We start from the raw sequence: 18364 nt of genomic DNA on the forward strand, positions 1-18364 counted from the left end.
CAACATATCAACCTTTACGCTGGCCTAGTGCCTAGTTGATGGAACAGCCTTGCGGTTCACCGTGCGACCAAAGTGCTTCTTTTAAGGAAAACCAACACCTTGTGTACCATAAAGTAACAGCGCGTGACTCACGATAAAACGGAACAGGATTTGCGGATAGAGAGAAAAGAAAAAAAATGACATTCCGATTTAATATGCCAATTGCTGAATATTCTATAAACATTTAATGTTAAATAAATGTACTTTACCAAATGTACCGTGTTGCTGTTTGATTTGAAAGTACAGTTTCATATTCTGAATTGTGTCACGCTGTGTTGTGAGTTGATCTGTGTTGGTTTCCGGGTTCTGTGTGAACTCACGTAGAAGACAACTGGGCGCGTTTGTCTACGCAGCACAGTAACGTCACGGAAAGAGGCGGGTAATATGAATGTTTTGATAATGTCAGGCTCAGGGGATATGATTTAGTGCCGCAAAAGCAGGTCAGCCAGGGCAATGTGGCAAGTGATAGGATTATCACAAAATGGCAGCGCCCTGATGCCTGTTTTCGCGTGCGTTTAATGGACGAAAACTCGGGTAAGGTCGATAGGAAATTTTTCTAAAATCGAGCGACTTATGCTTAAAAACACATGGCTGACCCTTAGGGACAATAAAACATTTTCACCGAACCATTCCTTTAACTCTTGGCAATGCTTGCTTATTTGACTCTTGGCAATGCTTGCTTATACGGCTTCTCGTTATGTTCATTAATTTTTCACATTTGTTTCTTTATATTCTATTTGGATATTCAAAATGAAATGTCTTTTTCACTAAACCGCCCATCCACCATGTCTGGGGCCCCTTTTTCACCCAGACAGACTCACCAGACTTCTCACGATCTGATTTCCTCTTTCTGCGGCTTTCCAGAGAATCGTCTGTGCTCGTGGTCTGCTCACACTGGTTCCCTCTGGCATACAGCATCTTCCACGGCTTCCTTGCCTCCCTGCTGCTTACCTCTGAGCTCCAGTGAACTGCAGTCAGCAGTCCTGCACCTGTGAGAGTTTGGGAGTCCCTCCAACACTCCCAGTACCATCGCTCTGTGCCCACTGCTTTCTCAGCTCCGCCTCAGACTGCCAATGAGCCCCTCTCGCTCTCTGCACCGGATATGATATATATGATATGATTTGTTATTTATAATGCGCTTAATACCCAGCGGTTTCTAAGCGCGAACCTGGGGATCGAACCTGTGTTGCTCTGTGTCGTCTTGTGTCGAAGGCGAGCATGTTCCCCTGAGCTATCCTCCCGAGACACACTCTATACCTCCCAGCATCTTGGGAAGGTGCCTTCTTGCTGCCACGACTTCTGGCCTGGAACACTCCTTCGTGCTCTTCTTTGGGCTTCTTCCTGTGCTTCTCAGCTGAGCTATGTTTAAAGTTCCTGGCTTCATGTTAATGGCCCTCATTACAAGTCAGGTGTTAAGGGGTTAACAGCGCCGTAAAGAGCGTCGGCGCTGTTAAACCCTTAACGCCTGATTCACACTTTAACGCCTGCTTTTTGCAGGCGTTAAAGTCCAAGGCGCTAAGCGACCTTGCTGCTAATTACGGCACCGTAATTTATGGTGCCGTAATTAGCGCCTTCCCCATCCCCATTATGCCCTATGGTGCAAAAATGGGGATGTGGAAGGGCAACTGGTGAATGGGGAATTGCCGCCCCACTCACCTTGGAATGGGGCGGTAATTCCGCCATCCACCATGGCGGAATCTGGCATGGACCATGGTGCTAATAGCACCATGGTCCACCGCCTGACTTGTAATGAGGGCCAATGAGTCCAACAACTCGGCTGCTCATGTTTCTTCTTCCAATCTGTCTTCTGTGTTAATGGTGGCCTCCTCGTCTCAGTGCCTAAGTGGTGTTCGTGTGAGTAAGAATCTACAAAGAGAGAATGTAAGGCTCTGGTGTCTCTTCCTCGTCCCAGTACCGGACTGCTGTTCACTGGGAGATGATTTATGAAAAGGATAAGGAAGGGACTGGTAATAACCTACAAAGGCCTGGGGGATGTTGGGTTCATTAGAAACGGGAAATGGGGGATACCGTGTTTCAGATTCCTCAAACTAGTCTGTTGAATTCTGCAGTGCTACGGTCAGAGAAAAGCTCTCCTAAATTAAACATGCACATCTTATAAGGGCCAAACCAGCAATAATAGCTTTTCAAAGTCATGTACCATTGGAGGACATTTGCATGGTAGCTACATGGGCTACACTTCTCTCATTCTGCCAACAGGTACTCATGGATATTAGCTCTGGGGAATATGCCCAATTTAACCAAACAATCCACTGCAGCATGTATACCTAAAATGTATCAAATCTTTACATTTTCAGGATATTGTGTGACGGATTGGCACCCTCATATTTTCTACTGTGTTATAATCTCCAATAAGTATGAAGGAAAGGGTATGGAATGTAGGAGCACATAAATGTTGCTCATTGCATTGACTAACTACTGTATTCCTAGTCCATAGTCTCCCTTCCTCCATATTCGATTCCCTGCAGCCTCTCTAACAAGAGTCAAAACCTATTGCACTGGTTTAAGGATTGGCACTTGTAGCCAGCAGCATGGCAGAGAGAGGTCCTACCCAAGGTTCCGTGCCCCAGCACTGCTTTTTGAAGTTAAATGCTGCTGCGCCACATGATTCAGTCTTGCCCCTTCCATGGGGATAGCATGCCAAAAGTATGGGGGAAAGGGGAATATGGACAAGAAGTGACTAATCACTAAGGTAAGTAATTGCCTTTTTCTTAACCCTACTCTTAGGCCAACCCTATTACGTATGTTAGTCTCTCTTCGCTACTGCATATTTTTAGGTAACTTGTTCAACCTATTACATTATCACAAAATACAATCTAATTTAAAAGGTATAGTTTTGGACCAAATTTTATGTACACAGAGAGGGGTCCATGCTTCTTTGTCCATGTGCCCTTGGTGACTGTAATGTGCTTCTTTCTCCCACAAATCCAAAGGTGCCAACAGGAAGGTGCTGCTGAACCTGCTTAGTAGTGTAGGAGCTAAGCGCTGCTACCCACCTAGCCCTGCCTCCCCAGAGCCACCCACGACCCTCTATGCCCGTGATTCCCGGAGCAGCAATAGCAGCATAGGTAATGCCTCTCCTTGCTTGCCCCCACCTCTTGCTTATTTTGAAGGGCGATGGGCTATTCTATCAACTCTTCTTCCCGCTAGGTTGGCACTGTGTATTCCTACTTACTAATTTCTCTCTTTTGTTTTAGGAGTGGAGTGTTTTTGTGTGTTTGTGTGTGGGTTAGTCCTGCCACGGCTCCCATTATGCCTTGACCATACACCTAAGCCACTTTGCTTGAAACCCAGTGGAGATTCTTTGGCCATTGTGCTGTTTGTTCACATTGATACGCTTACAAAGCCCTTAAAGTTTCTCAACGATCATACATGGTACTGGAGGGTGAACTTCAAAGCACTGAAAATATGTAAATCCCCATCAATGAAAACAAATTATCCACCTACCCATATGCTAATAACGACAATCATAGTGCAGTCGTTGTTAAGTCACACACACACCAAACATGCATCTACTGTAGGTTTTTTAAACCACACATAAAGTATCCCTGAAGCAGCCAATATTCCCTAACATATCCCTGGTACAACCCTTTTAAAACACACAGACACCTCAACCACTCCGCCAAACTCACCCCAATGTCTTGAATTATGATATTTTTGTGTACATTCTCATCCCTTAGCTGTGGCAATGGCAGCTTGGTCATCATGTTGCTTGTGCCAGTGACTTGCTCAGTTCTTTCTCTTTTGCAGGTATAGAGGATGCTGTGTACATCGCAACCGGCCTCAGTGCTATGATGAACATAAGCCGGGACTCCATGGACTCGGCTGGTGACGGGCTGAGGCAGTAAGTGCAGAAGGAAGAGTGGGCATGTGTTTTCAGAGGCCTCTTTATAAAGACCCAAAATGGAATAGAATCCCAACCCATGGGTACATATGTGCATATGTTTCTTCACTCCTGCACCAGTACCTTAGCCAGTGTCTGATTGTAACGGGCCACTGAGTGCTATTTCTGTGCAGGTGTCTGTTTGCATTCTTCAGCACCTCAGCTGACTCTGTGCTATGATTCACAACTGGATATCACTGATGCACATCTCCCTCCTACAGTGCCATACAAATGCCATACCATGACTTGACACTTTGTCACTCCACTCTTACTCTGTTGTTGTAGGTATCACTTTCAAAGCTGTATGTTGAATGACAACTGGGTGTCACTGGTCCCTGTTCTCTGCTCCTTCCAGGACCTGAGTTAGGGCTCTGTTTTGACTGATTACAAGGAGTCACTCCTTCTTTGGTGTTCGCTTTCATTTTGCCGGACATCTTCTAATGCTAAACGGTAACTGGCTACTGAGTGTCACTTTTATACTGGTGTGTTCGACTAACCCTGTACCTCCTTTAGTGCCTCTTTGTAACTGATTAGTGGGAGTTACAAACTTACTTTCGTATGACTGACCCCGGAGTTCGGCTATTGTCACAACTGTGATTTGTGATTTGGTGCTGTATCTGTTTGCTTCCTCCTGGACCTTAGCCAATACTTCACTCTCTCGGACTGGCCATTGGCTGTCAATGCTGCACTAGTGTGTATGTGTCTAATTTTGCTAGAACTTTAGGGACTATAATACTGTGACTAGCCATCTGCACTGATGTCTGTATGTTCCCACCAGTACATAACCTGACTGGTTATTAGGTGTAATTGTTGGTGTCTGGCAGAAGAGGGGTGTGATTGGCTGATCAATGCCTGAGTTTGAACTTATGATTCACTCTCCTTTCCAGACAGGATCGCCTTCTGTGCCTGGATGGAGGTGGCATTCGGGGGCTTGTGTTGATTCAGCTCCTCATCGCTATTGAGAAAGAAGCTGGTCGGCCCATACGGGAACTCTTTGATTGGGTCTCCGGGACCAGCACAGGGGGAATCTTGGCTCTGGCCATTGTGCACGGTGAGTACTACGCTGTCCCTGTTATTGCATGCACAAGAACATTATACCTACATAACTGCCAAAACATATATGCATCATATCCTGATTGTTGAGGAGCACCGCTCCCATAACTGAGCACGCTAGGATATTGCATGCTCGGATAAAATGGCTATTGAATATCATGCAATAGCCACATCCTAGCTGTGCTTTCAAAAACACAGCATACTGTGATAGTGCATTTAAGGTTACAGTGCTCCCTTACTTGTACATACAAATATATCACACAACATTGACAGTGTCCTTTATTGTGCATAGCCTCTGATTGTGCATGTGTACACATGGAACCCTTGAGTGTGTACAGGAGCTGCACATCCTCCCTGCCTGCACATACAAGGGCATTGTACCTGGCAATTGCCTATACAGGGACACTGCACCTTCCAACTGGATTTGTGGGGACACTCCTGGAGCTTGAGCGATTACAACACTGCCTAATTGTGCATGTGAGGACAGACTTGCCTCCTTGTCAGTAACCTTCCCCTCTTTTTGTCTCTTTACCCTTTTTATTTTCTCTGTAGGTATCTCTCACTATTGACAATTGTTAGCCCTGCCTTATTTGGAATGAGTTTAGCTCTCTCTCTCTGAAGACCCTTTCCTCTCTTCTCCATAGGTGTCTGTGTGTGTGCGATCCTCTTTCTTTTCTATCAGAGTCTTGTAGGACTCCCTCTCAATATTACTCCCTTTCTCACTTTGTCTGTTTCTCTGGCCTCCTCCCCCTTACCTGAGATGTCACTCATATGAAAGGGGTGGAATCAGAGCACTCTGAACAGCAGTTTCAATGAACAAAAATGCTAGGACCTACGCATGTCCAAGCCACCATATGAATCTTCCCTTTTGCACAATTCTGGCACCAACCGCCAGCACTTTCCTCCACACACATGGGGCAGGACTGTCTTTGAGCATTTACATAGTAACATTGTTAGGAGTCTCTCTTGCTGGTCCATGTGGGCGCATTGGCGGCGTGCCATTCCCACTTCAAGATGGCGGACCTTTAGGTCCAAGCAGAACTATTCCATCATGGCTTCACGTAACACGCATCAACTGATGTCTCTTTCCGGAAACTCGGCACTCTGAAGCTGATCACATAAAGCCTACCAACAAATGGTGAGCCTTGTGTCGCAACTTCTCCCTCTTGTTGCATTACACTCCGTGTTCTTTGCCCTTGTATCTACTTGCCTTCCCTAGTTGTCCTATTCCCTTTCCGCGCCTCCTTTGCTACGAGTCCTTGTCAGCAGCCTGTCCGTATCCTCTCCTCCATCTCTTTGCACACAGCTGTCTACATCTTTCAACTGCCTCTTCAGACTTTGTCGCCTTTTCATCCTGGATTAGGGTTTTTTTTCTCTACTCGAGTTTTACCCCTCATTTTTGGGCTGCTCCTCCAAGGGAGCCCCAGTGTTCTTCCCTGTTACCTCAGGGTACACTTGGGCTCCATGGAAGGACAGACTTTTTCTCTATCCGGACAGGACCACCAAACTTAGCAAAGTAAGGTGCAAATGTGACAGATTGCAACGCCTAGAATCTGAAATGATGGTGCAGATGCATGAATTAATAGCCACAGTGCAGAACGTAAGCACTGAAATGCAAGCTATAAAGAATGAAAATGCATATTTACGGCATGCGCTTGCTTCTAGAGACGCCTTACCTTTGGGGACCTTGTCAGCCGAGCCATTGGCAGAAAAATTAATTGTCAACCCCAAATAATTAAAGGAGTTCTTAGACGCCTGTACTGTGGTGTTCTCCTTTAGACAGACCTGATATCAGATTGATAAAGCTAAAGTTGGCTTTGTGATCACCCACTTGCTGGCAGTGCCCTTGCATGGGCTACCCCATTGGTAACAGCCGATAGCCCTCTTCTAAACGATTTTCTGGGGTTTATTACAGCCCTCATAGCCTATTTTTATTGACCGGAATTGACCTACACTACCCAAGAGATCCTGTTCAACGTCCAACAAGGGAATCTGGATATATTGAACTACATAACACGCTTTCAGCAAATGGCACAAGAAATGGCATGGCCGGAAGAAGCCTGTTTCACTCTTTTTCGTAGGGGATTAACTCATGAATTAAAAGACAAGCTGTACAGAGTTCCAAGACCACCTTCCTTTGATCAGTTGTTGAAATTGGTTTTGCAGATAGATTTCCGCATTCAGGAATGGAATTCAGAGAAAAGAAAGAACAGGACAGCCTATCCTCTGTATCAACACTCCGATCACACACTCGTGCCCTCCTCAGGTATTGGTGAACCCATGCAGATTGGAACTGCTTGTGGTCCTCACTCGGAGGAAGAGAAGAGTAGGGGATGTACCAAAGGATTATGTCAGTACTGGGCTTCCTCAACACACCTACTAAACAATTGTCCTTTGGTGCCACCTCGTCGACAGGGAAACGCCAGCTCCCGGAGTTAGAAGGGACGAAGTTCCAGGAGTTCAAGGAGAAAAGTCCCTATGGCATTAACCTGTAACCATTCGAAATACACAAGCCCAGGATGATTGTTTACTTGTACTCAAGGTTTTTCTCTGAGTTAGTGATACACAGATCCTTGAAATACCTGCTTTAGTTGGCTGCGGGGCAGCCGTGATTTTCATGTACCAGATATGGGCCAAACAAAACGGCATTCCTTGTACTACAAAAGGAATTGCCTTACCAGTGGAAGGAGTTGATAGAACTCCACTGGACGGAGGTCCCATACCTCTGTACACCTTACCATTGGTCATACAAATAGCCCAACATAGAGAATAACTGTCTTTTGATCTAATTAGAGCTGCTCACATACCTCTTAAATTGGGAATTCCCCAGCTTTCGCTCCATAATTCCTACATAAACGGGTCCACAAGTACCCTATTTCTAGGCTCTGAGTACTGTGTATCCTACTGTCAGGCAATACCTTTGCTATCCACGTCTTGCTCTGTTAAAGAGAATAAAATACGGGCTAATGGCACCTCAGAGGCGTATCTTATACCTACTAAGTACCTAGCCTTCCAACGTGTTTTTCCAAAAAGAACAGACTAAATCACTACCTCCACATCAAACAGATGACTGCACCATTGAACTTTTGCCTAATACCTCAGTTCCCTTCAGCGGGAAGTTAATATCACCCCCTTTGAAAAAGATTGCCCTTAGGGAATACCTGGATGAAAACCTTGCAAATGGTCTAATTTGTGAATCCACTTCCCCGGCAGGAGCCTCTTTGTTCTTTGTCTCTAAAAAAGACACTTCAGAGCTAAGAGCTTGCATTGACTATAGAGGACTTAACCGCGTAACCCTGAAAGATAAGTATCCTTTGCTATTGATCACAGACATACTAGAATCACTGCAGGGAGCACATGTTTTCACTAAACTCGATTTGCGTGTTGTTTGCCATCTGATAAGAATAAATAAGGTGATGAATGTAAAACCGCCTTTAGGACAGCATTCGGACATTTAGAATACTGTCTCATGCCTTTTAGCTTATCCAATGCTCCCACGGAATTACAAAGGTTTATCGACCATCTCCTTACAGACTTGCTTCAGCATACTGTTAACGCCTATTTAGACGATATTGTTAACTATTCTAGCAACCAACAGGAATATACAGCCCATGAAACTGAGGTACTAGAACGCCTAGATCAAAACATGCTCAAGGCCAAACCTGAAAAATGCATCTTTGATGCATCCTCTGTGTACTATTTGGATTATATAATTTCAGACGAAGGAATCACCATGCACCCCAGAAAAGTCTCTGCTGTATTGAACTGGAAGCCCCTTCTACAGTAAAAAACGTGCAATGATTTCTGGGATTAGTGAACTTTTACTGGAAATTCATACCTAGATTTTCACATACTGTTTTGCTGCTGACTAATCTACTTAAAAAGGATTAAGCCTTTATTTGGGAAGTTAAAGCCGATCAAGCAATTCTGTACCTTAAAAAAGGCTTTTACATCTGCTTCTATTTTGGTTCAACCCAACATCTTGCATCCATTCATCATGGAGACAAATGCTTCAGACACGGTAGTTGGGGCGGTTCGCAAACAAGTACCGCAAAACAAGGATGCACACCCAATAGCTTACTTCTCTAAAACACTCAGTGCCTCATTACACGGATGGCGGTAAGGATTTACCGGTACCGGTAAAATACCGGTAAATCCTTACCGCCTTACTACGAGGTCCCTTTGCGGGTTGGGGGATTTAACGCCTGCTTTTTGCGGGCGTTAAAAACCAACCCGCAAAGGGACCTAGGGAACTAATTACGGTACCGCAATTTGCGGTACCGTAATTAGCGCCTTCCCCATTCCCATTGAGCCCTATGGGGCAAAAATGGGAATGGGGGAAGGGCAATGGCGGAAGGGGGAATTACCGCCCCGCCAACCTTGGAATGGGGCAGTAATTCCCCTTTCCGCCAAGGCAGTGGCGGTATTTTACCGGCATGAACCATGGCGCTAATAGCGCCATGGTTCTCCGCCATCCGTGTAATGAGGCCCACAGTCTGAAAGAAATTACTCTGTTCTTGAGAAAGAACATTTAGCCATTAAATGCACAGAGTGGCGACATCTCCTATTGGGCGCAAGTGAGTCAACCAAAATTAGGACACACCATAGGAATCGTCAAAAGCTTCAGTCATTTGATTGTAGCAATAGTAGACAGGCTAGATGGGCTCATTTATTCCCCAATATCGTTTCTTTATGACGTACCTTCCGGGTGCCAAAAATATAATTGCTGGTATGCTTTCTAGGTGGGCTATTCAACCCTTTGAAAACTGTTTGAGGATATCACCCCACACCTCCTTTATCATGGCTATCGACATCTTTATTCAGAGGATTCAATCACAGTTCTTTACCTCTCCCCCTGACGTAGAATTCTGTACCACGTGGGGTCTTACCATCAGGTAAGGTTTATATTTCAGGGGACAGTGTCTATATATTCCCTTATTACAAAGATCCTTGGCCTTTGCCATGACTCAACTTTAGCAGGACATTGTGATATCTGCAACACCCTGGAACTTTTAAAACGCCAATTTTGGTGGCCTTCTGTGCATCATGCTGTTACCACTTGTGTAGCCACCTGTGCTGTCTGTGCTCAGGACAGAAACCCAAGAACTAAACCTGCTTTTACTCTTGTACAACCTAAATTAGCACAAAGGCCGTGGCAAAGAATCGCATCCGACTTCATTGTGGATCTTTCTCCTTCAGATGGCAATATGGTTATTATGGTTACTGTAGATGGTTTTACCAAGATGGCACATTTTCCCGCTCTCCAGAAGCTTCCTTCAGTCTCTCAGATGAGTGCAGTATTCCTTCATGAAATTCTTCGGTTGCATGGTCTCCCTGATTCGATAACATCTGACAGAGGAGCCCAATATACTTCAGTTTCGGGACCGAGTTATGTACATCTTTAGGAGTCAAACAATTCTTGTCCCCTGGCTTTCATCCTGAAACCAACGGACAGACTGAAAGAGTATATCAAACACTAGAGCAGTATCTCCAGGGTTTTGTTACAGCAACCCAAGATTACTGTTATTCCTTGCTTTCCACCTCTTATGACAACTCCATGACTCTTTTTTGTGCCTATGGTTATCATCCTAAATGGCCAACCATTTCTTGGAAAACGAACACCTTAGTTCCCACCATGGACTCTTTCCTGTCCACACTACAGAATATACAATGGCTGGCATTAAAGAATCTTCAAAAGGCTCAGACATTTCCAAACGCTATGCTGATATTCATCGCAAGTCTTGCATTCCCTACAAGATCAGAGAAAAAGTGTGGTTATCTTCCAAATACCTCCCAGCTCACTTAAAACCCAAGAAGCTTTCTCGTCGATATTTTGGACCTTTTGTAATTGACCATGTACTTAACCCTGTAGCTTTCCATCTCCGGTTGCCTCCTTCTTGGCATTGCATACATCCAGTCTTTCACACTTCCTTATTGAAACCATACAGACCCGGATCACCTTCTTGTGACTCTCTTGTACAACCTCTGCCTGTGTTTGTGGACAACCAGTTGGAATATGAAGTTCAACAGATATTGGACTTTGTATGCATAGGGGCTGTCTACAATATCTTATCTATTGGAAGGGTTACACTCCCTGCGATCGAACCTGGGGAAAAGCGGCAGATGTACATGCTCCACTGATGATACAGAGATTCCATCGGAAATATCCCTTGAAATCATAAGCCGCCAGACATGGTAGGGGGCATGATGGTAGGATCCTCCCCTGCTGGTCCATGTGGGCACGTTGGCGGAGTACCATTCCCACTTCAAGATGGCAGACCTTCAAGTCGAAGCCGAACCAATCAATCATGGTTTCACGTAACACGCGTCAACTGATGTCTCTTTCCGGATACTCGCCTATCAGGTTTCGCCAAGCTTGAATTGGAGAATACTCGACGTGTAGCCGTAGAATTCTTCCTGCCAATGTCTCCCTTTGTATTCCAAAGGAAAACTACAAATGTAGCAATTAGCCGAAAGATGGGATCACTGCAGCAGCCGATGAGGAAAACCCAGAGAATGGATACTGGAGACAGGATTTGGATGGAACCTCATAAAGTACGAACAAGATACAATAAACACAGGGACCGAGTCCAGAACTGTGGCAACATACAACAAGTGACAGTAAGGAATGGGTTTGGAGAGTTACCAACAGAATCCAAGTATTTGTTACCGAGGAGCTCTGCACTACCCAATCTACCCTATACCCGACGGCACAAGGACGCCTTAACGGCTCACTTGGCAGTCTTAGTCCGTATCTATCCCGTCGAAACGAAGACGCCTATCGACCTAAAGTGCCAAATAAAAGTCTCTAGTCCGGGCGCAAATACTGGGTAATGCAGGCTCTCTCCAGGTACTGGATAAGGAGGTTCCGGCAGCAGACTTGAAGTTGAGGAACGTCCGGGATCAGTGGTTCATGCGGTGTAGGAGATCCAGGATGCAAGCAGGTGCGTGAAATCCGGGTCGGCAATGTGCGAGCACTGAGGGAACCAATTCAGCAGGCAGAGCAGGTCAGGTAGCGTTCCTGGTCGGCAATGTGCGAGCACTGAGGTAACCAATTCAGCAGGCAGAGCAGGTCAGGTAGCGTTCCGAGTCGGCAAGGTGCGAGAAGGGTCCAATGGAAATCAGGAGGCAGAGCGGGTCAGGAGTCAGGCCGTGGTCAATGAAGGGGGAAAGCAGGCAAAGTAATGGGAGCAAAAGGGAACTAGAAACAAGAGCAGGAGCAAAACCAACGTGAGCTAAGATTGAAACAATCAGAAGAAGCGAGTGCGGTCACCCGGAAGTGTTTTAATCGGTGGCCGCAACCCCGCGTGACTCCTCCCCCGTAAAGCGCAATAGAGTTGTTTCTGGAGGGGACGCCATAGTCGCCATGGTAACATGGCCGCCGGAGTTCCTCAGTAATATTGGCGTTGCGGAACTTTCACAGTATTACATTTAGAATGCTTGAGAGAAAGCAAGCTTTTATTTGTAGCATTCCTCCGAGTAATCCTCACATACCCACTCTGAAGCTGATCGCATAAAGCCTATCAACAAATGGTGAGCCTTGCATTGCAACTTTTCTCATTTGTTGCATGACGCTCTGTTTCCTTGTGTTCCTTGCCCGTGTATCTACTTGCCTTCCTTCATTGTCCTATTCCCTTTTCTGCTCCTCATTTGCTACGAGTCCTTGTCAGCAGCCTGTCTGGATCCTCCCCTCCATCTGTTCGCAAGTGGCTGTCAACAGCCTTCAACTGGCTCTTCAGTCCTTGTCTCCTTTTCATCCTGGATTAGAGGGTTTTCTCTCCACCAAAGTGTTTCCATTATTTTTGGGCTGCTCCTCCAAGGGAGCCGGAGTGTTCTTCCCTGTTATCTCAGGGTACACTGTGGCTGCACGGAAGGACATACCTTTTCACTACCCGGACAGGACCACCAAACTTAGCAAGGTCAGGCACAAATCTGACAAACATGTGCATTTTGTTTTTGTTTGGGCCTCCCTTGAATCCGTGCCTCGAGTTTTGGGTATCAGATTATGCCCTCTATGATGAATTCTTGGATCCCTCACTAAAACCCTGCCTAAAGTCTCTGCCCAAGTGGCCAGGGAAAGGTACACACTTCCTGATCCTGACCTTGGGGGTGGTGTACTGCGGCAGTATCACCTCGGATGATACAAGGCCCAAGGAAGTGAGGAAATCCAGTGGGATGCGACACAGTATTTATTCTTGAAAGAAAAGCACTTTTTAAGGGTGCCAAAACAAGTGATGTCTTATTGTCGTTATGATGTTCTGGAACCACCTATTAATACTGTGAATGTGGATAAACAGTGGGACATCTCTACATTCCCCCAGAAAATAAAGATTGTTTGAGACTTCTAAAATCAATCCCTAAGGTACAGTGAAACGAAACCTGTAAATATTGTTTCAAACCAACTGCCTACCTCTTTTTTTGTTTTGTTGTTGTTGTGGAAAATCTGTTTGATTTTTCAACAATCATCTACATACACACAGTGCCAATATCACGGGAGAAGATCAGAATAACTCAAATCAAAAAGGGAAACACAGAGAAAATAAGCTCCTAGCATGCCTAGTGACATAAGGGAGGTTATAAGGCACCCCTTCGCTTTACTTGTAGGTATACACAATGCATACATTCTAGCCCCCATCCACTAGAATTAACAGATCTTCCCCACCCCAACAGAATACTTTTAGATAACCTTTGAACCCCAACCCCTTAGCCAACCGGGCCTGTCTCACCCCCCACCCTCCATCTACCGGTGTACATTCCATGCTGTGACAGTATGAACATATGAACAGGAGCAATATGAAGGTCGTTATGGTTCCTGAGCTCACATCTACGAGTGCGCGACTGGTGGGGCCACTCTAAAGGCGTACCAGATTTTAAATTCTGGGGGCTTGGGCACCTAACAGAGCACAGGGTGAGTAGCAAGTAATAACTGTAGTCCGTCCCCTATCTCTATGTGAGTGGGTCTAATAATTCCCATAGCCTGTGGGTTGACATTGGGATTTAGGCGTTTTATAGCAACCCGTTCTAGTGTGCAGATCTTGGCTAGTAGGTTTGTCCATTGTAAGATAGACGGGGGGGAGGTAGCCTCCAATGTATGATCAGTAATTTGCGGGCGGTAAATAGCATGATACCTATGACCCTGCAAACCAGTGTGTCAGAGTGCCAGTCCACATGCCCGGCTCCGAGCAACATTGTATTGGGAGATAGGGTAGCTCTGCCACTGGGAAATCTGATGTAATGCGTTTATGTATTCAGCGCTAGTATCCGGTTAACTTAGGGCAGGACCACAGTATGTGTCCCAAGGTGCCCATATCGGCCCAAACACGCCAGCAGTTGGAGGAGGATGTCAGCCCCATCCTATGCAGCCTGGCTAGGGTGTGGTAGATGCGTTGGATGAACTTAAATTGAATCTCTCTATTTCTAACATTCACAGATGTCCCAGGGATGGCCGAGAAGGAGTCATAGATATCCCCCGTGTCTAGGGTGAGTCCAAGATCTGTAGACCATGCCTGTACCAGAGCGCTGTTCCTATCTAAATTGTGTGGAATGCTCATATTGTAAAAGGTGCAGAGTCGGGTGTGATCGATTTGTTGTTGCTCCAATTCCACTTCTCACAGGGCCGGAGATTGGGCCGGAGGTTGGCAGGAGACGCTGTAGTAAATTGTAGAATTACCGCACAGACCGTCCTATACTGCAACCAGTGTGTGGTGTTGAGTTCTAAAAGTAGGCATCCGGTTTGAAAGGGTAAGATTTGCGGGCCTTTGCACAGGTCTGATCTTTATTCGTGACCACACTGTGGACTGTTGCGGGTGTAACTGGGGTTTCCCACCGATTGCCATAAGTGTATCCACACTCATCCACAAGGGTGCCATTTTAACGTTGACACCCGGTTGGGAGCGTAGTTTATGCCATTATGTGAATGTTGGGCCCACTATTGGATGTGCATTAATGTAGCATGGATGGCACGTCAGGGGGGTAGCAAGAATTTCGACGGGGGCAAGTGGTGCCATCAGGCCCAGGTCTTTTGTTTCCAGCTCGTTTTATCACATGTGTTCAGCCACCTTTTTGCCCAACAGATCTGCACGGCTTGATATTAGCTCTGCCACGATGGAAGGGCCATGCCCCGTCCGCTTTATTGGCCTTCAAAGTTATCGACTGCATGCACGCTTTTTTTACTCTCCATATAAACCTGGAGATGAACTTGTCCAATTCCTTATAGAGCGTGGGGGTGGGGCTGCAGGGGAGCATCGACACCAGATATATAAGCTTGGGCATGGAATTCATTTTAACCACATTTATCCTGTATGTCAGGGATAGAGGTAGTGTTTCCCACCTTAGCAGATCATTCCGTATGCGTTCTACCGAATGGGGGTAATTGAGGTCTTTAATGTCACCTATACACACGCTGATCTTGACCCCTAGATATGTAATGTAGTGTAAATGGAGATGAAAGGGAGCCACCCCTCCCTGGTCCCTAGGGATATCCTGACATAAAGGGAGAATTTTTGATTTTGCCCAATTAACCCGGTAACCTGCCATCGGCCCAAATTCCTGCAGCAGCTGCTGGACGCGCGGGACGGAGATCGGGCTCCTCTTGATGTAGAGCAAGAGGTCATCAGCATATAGAAGAGAGACTCGATGTTCTTCATGTCCCCACAGTAGGCCCTCCCAGGGGGGTCAGTGTGTAACTTAATGGCTACAGGTTCTATGGAAAGGACATAGATTAGCGGGGAAAGCGGGCACCCCTGTCGCGAGGTTGAATGGTGCCGATGTCATACCATTAGTGGTCACCGTGTCTGTATATAGTAGTCGGATCAGGTTAATCAGGGACAAGGGGAAAACATATTCTGTGAGAGCGAGGAACATAAATTCCCATTGGACCTTATGGAATGCCTTCTCGGCGTCAATGGCTAAGATCTCATCCTCCGGGCCTGGATCCTCTGCAATAATGTGTAATAATATGCGGACGTTGTCACCCGAGTGTCTCTTAGTGATAAAGGTAACTGGAGGGACTGCTCAAAAATGTGGGCGGAATTATGAGCTAATAATACTGGAAACAAAGGGGTGGCGCCCTACCACATATATTTAGTCACTTTACATGTACATTTTCTGTAAAGAATTAACCATTTGGCATGCTTAGAATATGCAGAGCTTTGCTTCTAAACTAACTCTCATATAGAAAAGGTGAGCAAACAAACTCTTATAGGTAACCCTTTAGCTTATTTATTTAGCCAGTGTTTAGAGATGCAGATTCAATTCTACATTGCAATTTCAGTATTTCACTTGTATTCAAAATCGTATAGAAAAGAACATAAACTTAATCAACAAATACGTAGGTAAACATTCACAAACAAATATGTACAATCACGTGCAGAGCAGTTTCAGAGCCGTGTAAACATTAGTGGTTAGCCTCAGTGTACAACATATACAAAAGAAAAATCTTGAATTTTTTCGAAAAGGGCAATCAACTGAATAATACAAAAACAGTCAAAATCAAAGAACCATTCTTTCTGCCATTGAATGTTTTGAAGTTGGCTGGTGGGAAAAGGAGCTAGCTGTTGGTCTTATCAGTCTTATCACTCTGGGTCATTCTCCTGGAGCTGGTTTTGGGATTGGCCCCCAATGAATTCTCTCGATGATGTAATCTCAAGGGTTATCAATGTGGAGCACATCTTGTAAGAAATTGTACATGAAGGACTCAAGGTCCCGGCCCTCTGCCTTCTCCAACAAGCCGACCATTCTAAGGTTACATCTTGATCGATTTTCTTGGTCCCCCAGTTTAGCGCCTAGACACTGCACCTCCCGAATGACTCCATCCAGCTCTGTCGCTGTGGTCTTGTGGTTATCTTTCCAGGGAGCTGATGCTCTGTTCATTGTCTGTGGTCCTCTCTTGCCTGTGCGTTGAGCCTAGTCTGGATGTCTTGCAAGTCCCGTTTAATGTCTTGGACAGTGGTATTAGTCTCTTGCCAGTATGGCCTGGAGTTGTGTTGAAATATCCATAGTTGTTGTTTTGCGCCGTGCAGAGCGGCGAGGTAGGGCGGCGTCGATGGCGGAGCTCGCTAATATAGGTGCTCAGTCTAGGGAGGTGTCAGGGTGCGCTGGTAACACAGCACTGGGGTCACATATGTACGCAGTCCTCGTGGGGTCCTGCGCCAGTATCTTTGTCTTAAATCAGGCTTGGTCATAACCTATGGCAGGGGAGGGCTTTGTTTGCCTTCAGACTGCCACTCTGTGGGGTGTTCGGGGCCCAGCACAGCAAAGATACTAAGTGGGTAAGGACGGCCGATGGGCGGCACCCACAATGCACCCAAAGTTACCTCTGACACGGCCGTTGAGGTATCCACCGCTGTGCAGCCGGGTCAATACAATATAGTGATGTGGCCCTCAGTCTCAGGGACCACTCATCATGTCTACCGTGGGCCCGATGGATTAACCCCCCACTTGGGTGCCGGCGCAAATCCTTTCTGCCCCTCCACTCCATGTGGCAGGGGTCTCCTCCATCTGCAAACTTGTGGCATAGCAAGACTCATTGCTTCAAACCTTTGCTTCCCCTGCACCAGTACAGCCTGCTCCTCCTCCTCCTCCTGCAAGCCGGGAGAAGTGCTGGCTTGCCTCTGTGTGTGTGAGAGCAGGGGGGGAGATACTGCTGCGGTTCGGCCCTCACTGACCTGGTGATGGCGTCGTAGTTGGGCTCCTGTCAACTCGAGCCGCAGCACCCAGATGCTCCCAGCGTGGACTCTGGCGAGTCTCCATGCTGAATCCTGCAAGCCTCCTCTTCCTCGCTATGTGGTAATGGCAGGTAGGTCTCGCCGGCAGCGCCGTTGCTGTCCTGATGGTAAGGCAGCAAGAGAGGAACGTCTGGATGGGTCCGGGGCCTGAGTGCCAGTAGGCCACCAGCGGCGGCGGTGAGCCCCCCGGTCTGTGTGCCGCAGTCCATGCCAGCATTCTCCCCCGGTCAACCCCTGGGACCTCTTTGGTGTGCGCCCACAGTTGGTGGCCCCATCTGAGCACTCCCGTGATGTGGGGGCGTGACAGTTATTTTCTGTGGCCTCAGATGCCCATGGCCATCCTGTTATTGCTACCGGACACAGCAGCTTCTCCACTTGCAAACCAGTCTAATTTTGTCAGTCGTTTCAGGTGCTGTTTTTGAGCACGGCCACCGCACTCACTCAGATCAGGCCCAGCAGTCCTCACTGCGCAGCCCAAGAGTCCTCGATGGTTAGGAGATTACTGGCATTCCTTTGAACAGCGCCGGTCGCAGAAGTGTTCCTGCTTCATGTTGCACCGGTCAAGTTGCACATTATAATACGTTAGTGGGAGAAAGTGGACAACTGTTTCCCAACAAAGTCGGAGCCTCAGCAACCCGCGCCCATC

At 46.6% G+C, this 18364-nt stretch overlaps 1 protein-coding gene across 1 annotated transcript in view; it reads left to right on the forward strand.

The window, feature by feature from the left end:
* Positions 1-18364, forward strand: part of PLA2G6 (phospholipase A2 group VI) — an 840871-nt gene that overhangs the window by 562288 nt on the left and 260219 nt on the right. Inside the window, exons 9-11 of the mRNA XM_069652989.1 lie at positions 2991-3125; positions 3808-3901; positions 4828-4991. Coding sequence (XP_069509090.1) covers positions 2991-3125; positions 3808-3901; positions 4828-4991 — 393 coding nt within the window. The remainder of the gene's footprint in view (positions 1-2990; positions 3126-3807; positions 3902-4827; positions 4992-18364) is intronic.

Source organism: Ambystoma mexicanum, chromosome 3q (assembly GCF_040938575.1).
Source record: "Ambystoma mexicanum isolate Mex_15411 chromosome 3q, UKY_AmexF1_1, whole genome shotgun sequence".
In the NCBI taxonomy this organism is placed as follows: Eukaryota; Metazoa; Chordata; class Amphibia; order Caudata; family Ambystomatidae; genus Ambystoma; species Ambystoma mexicanum.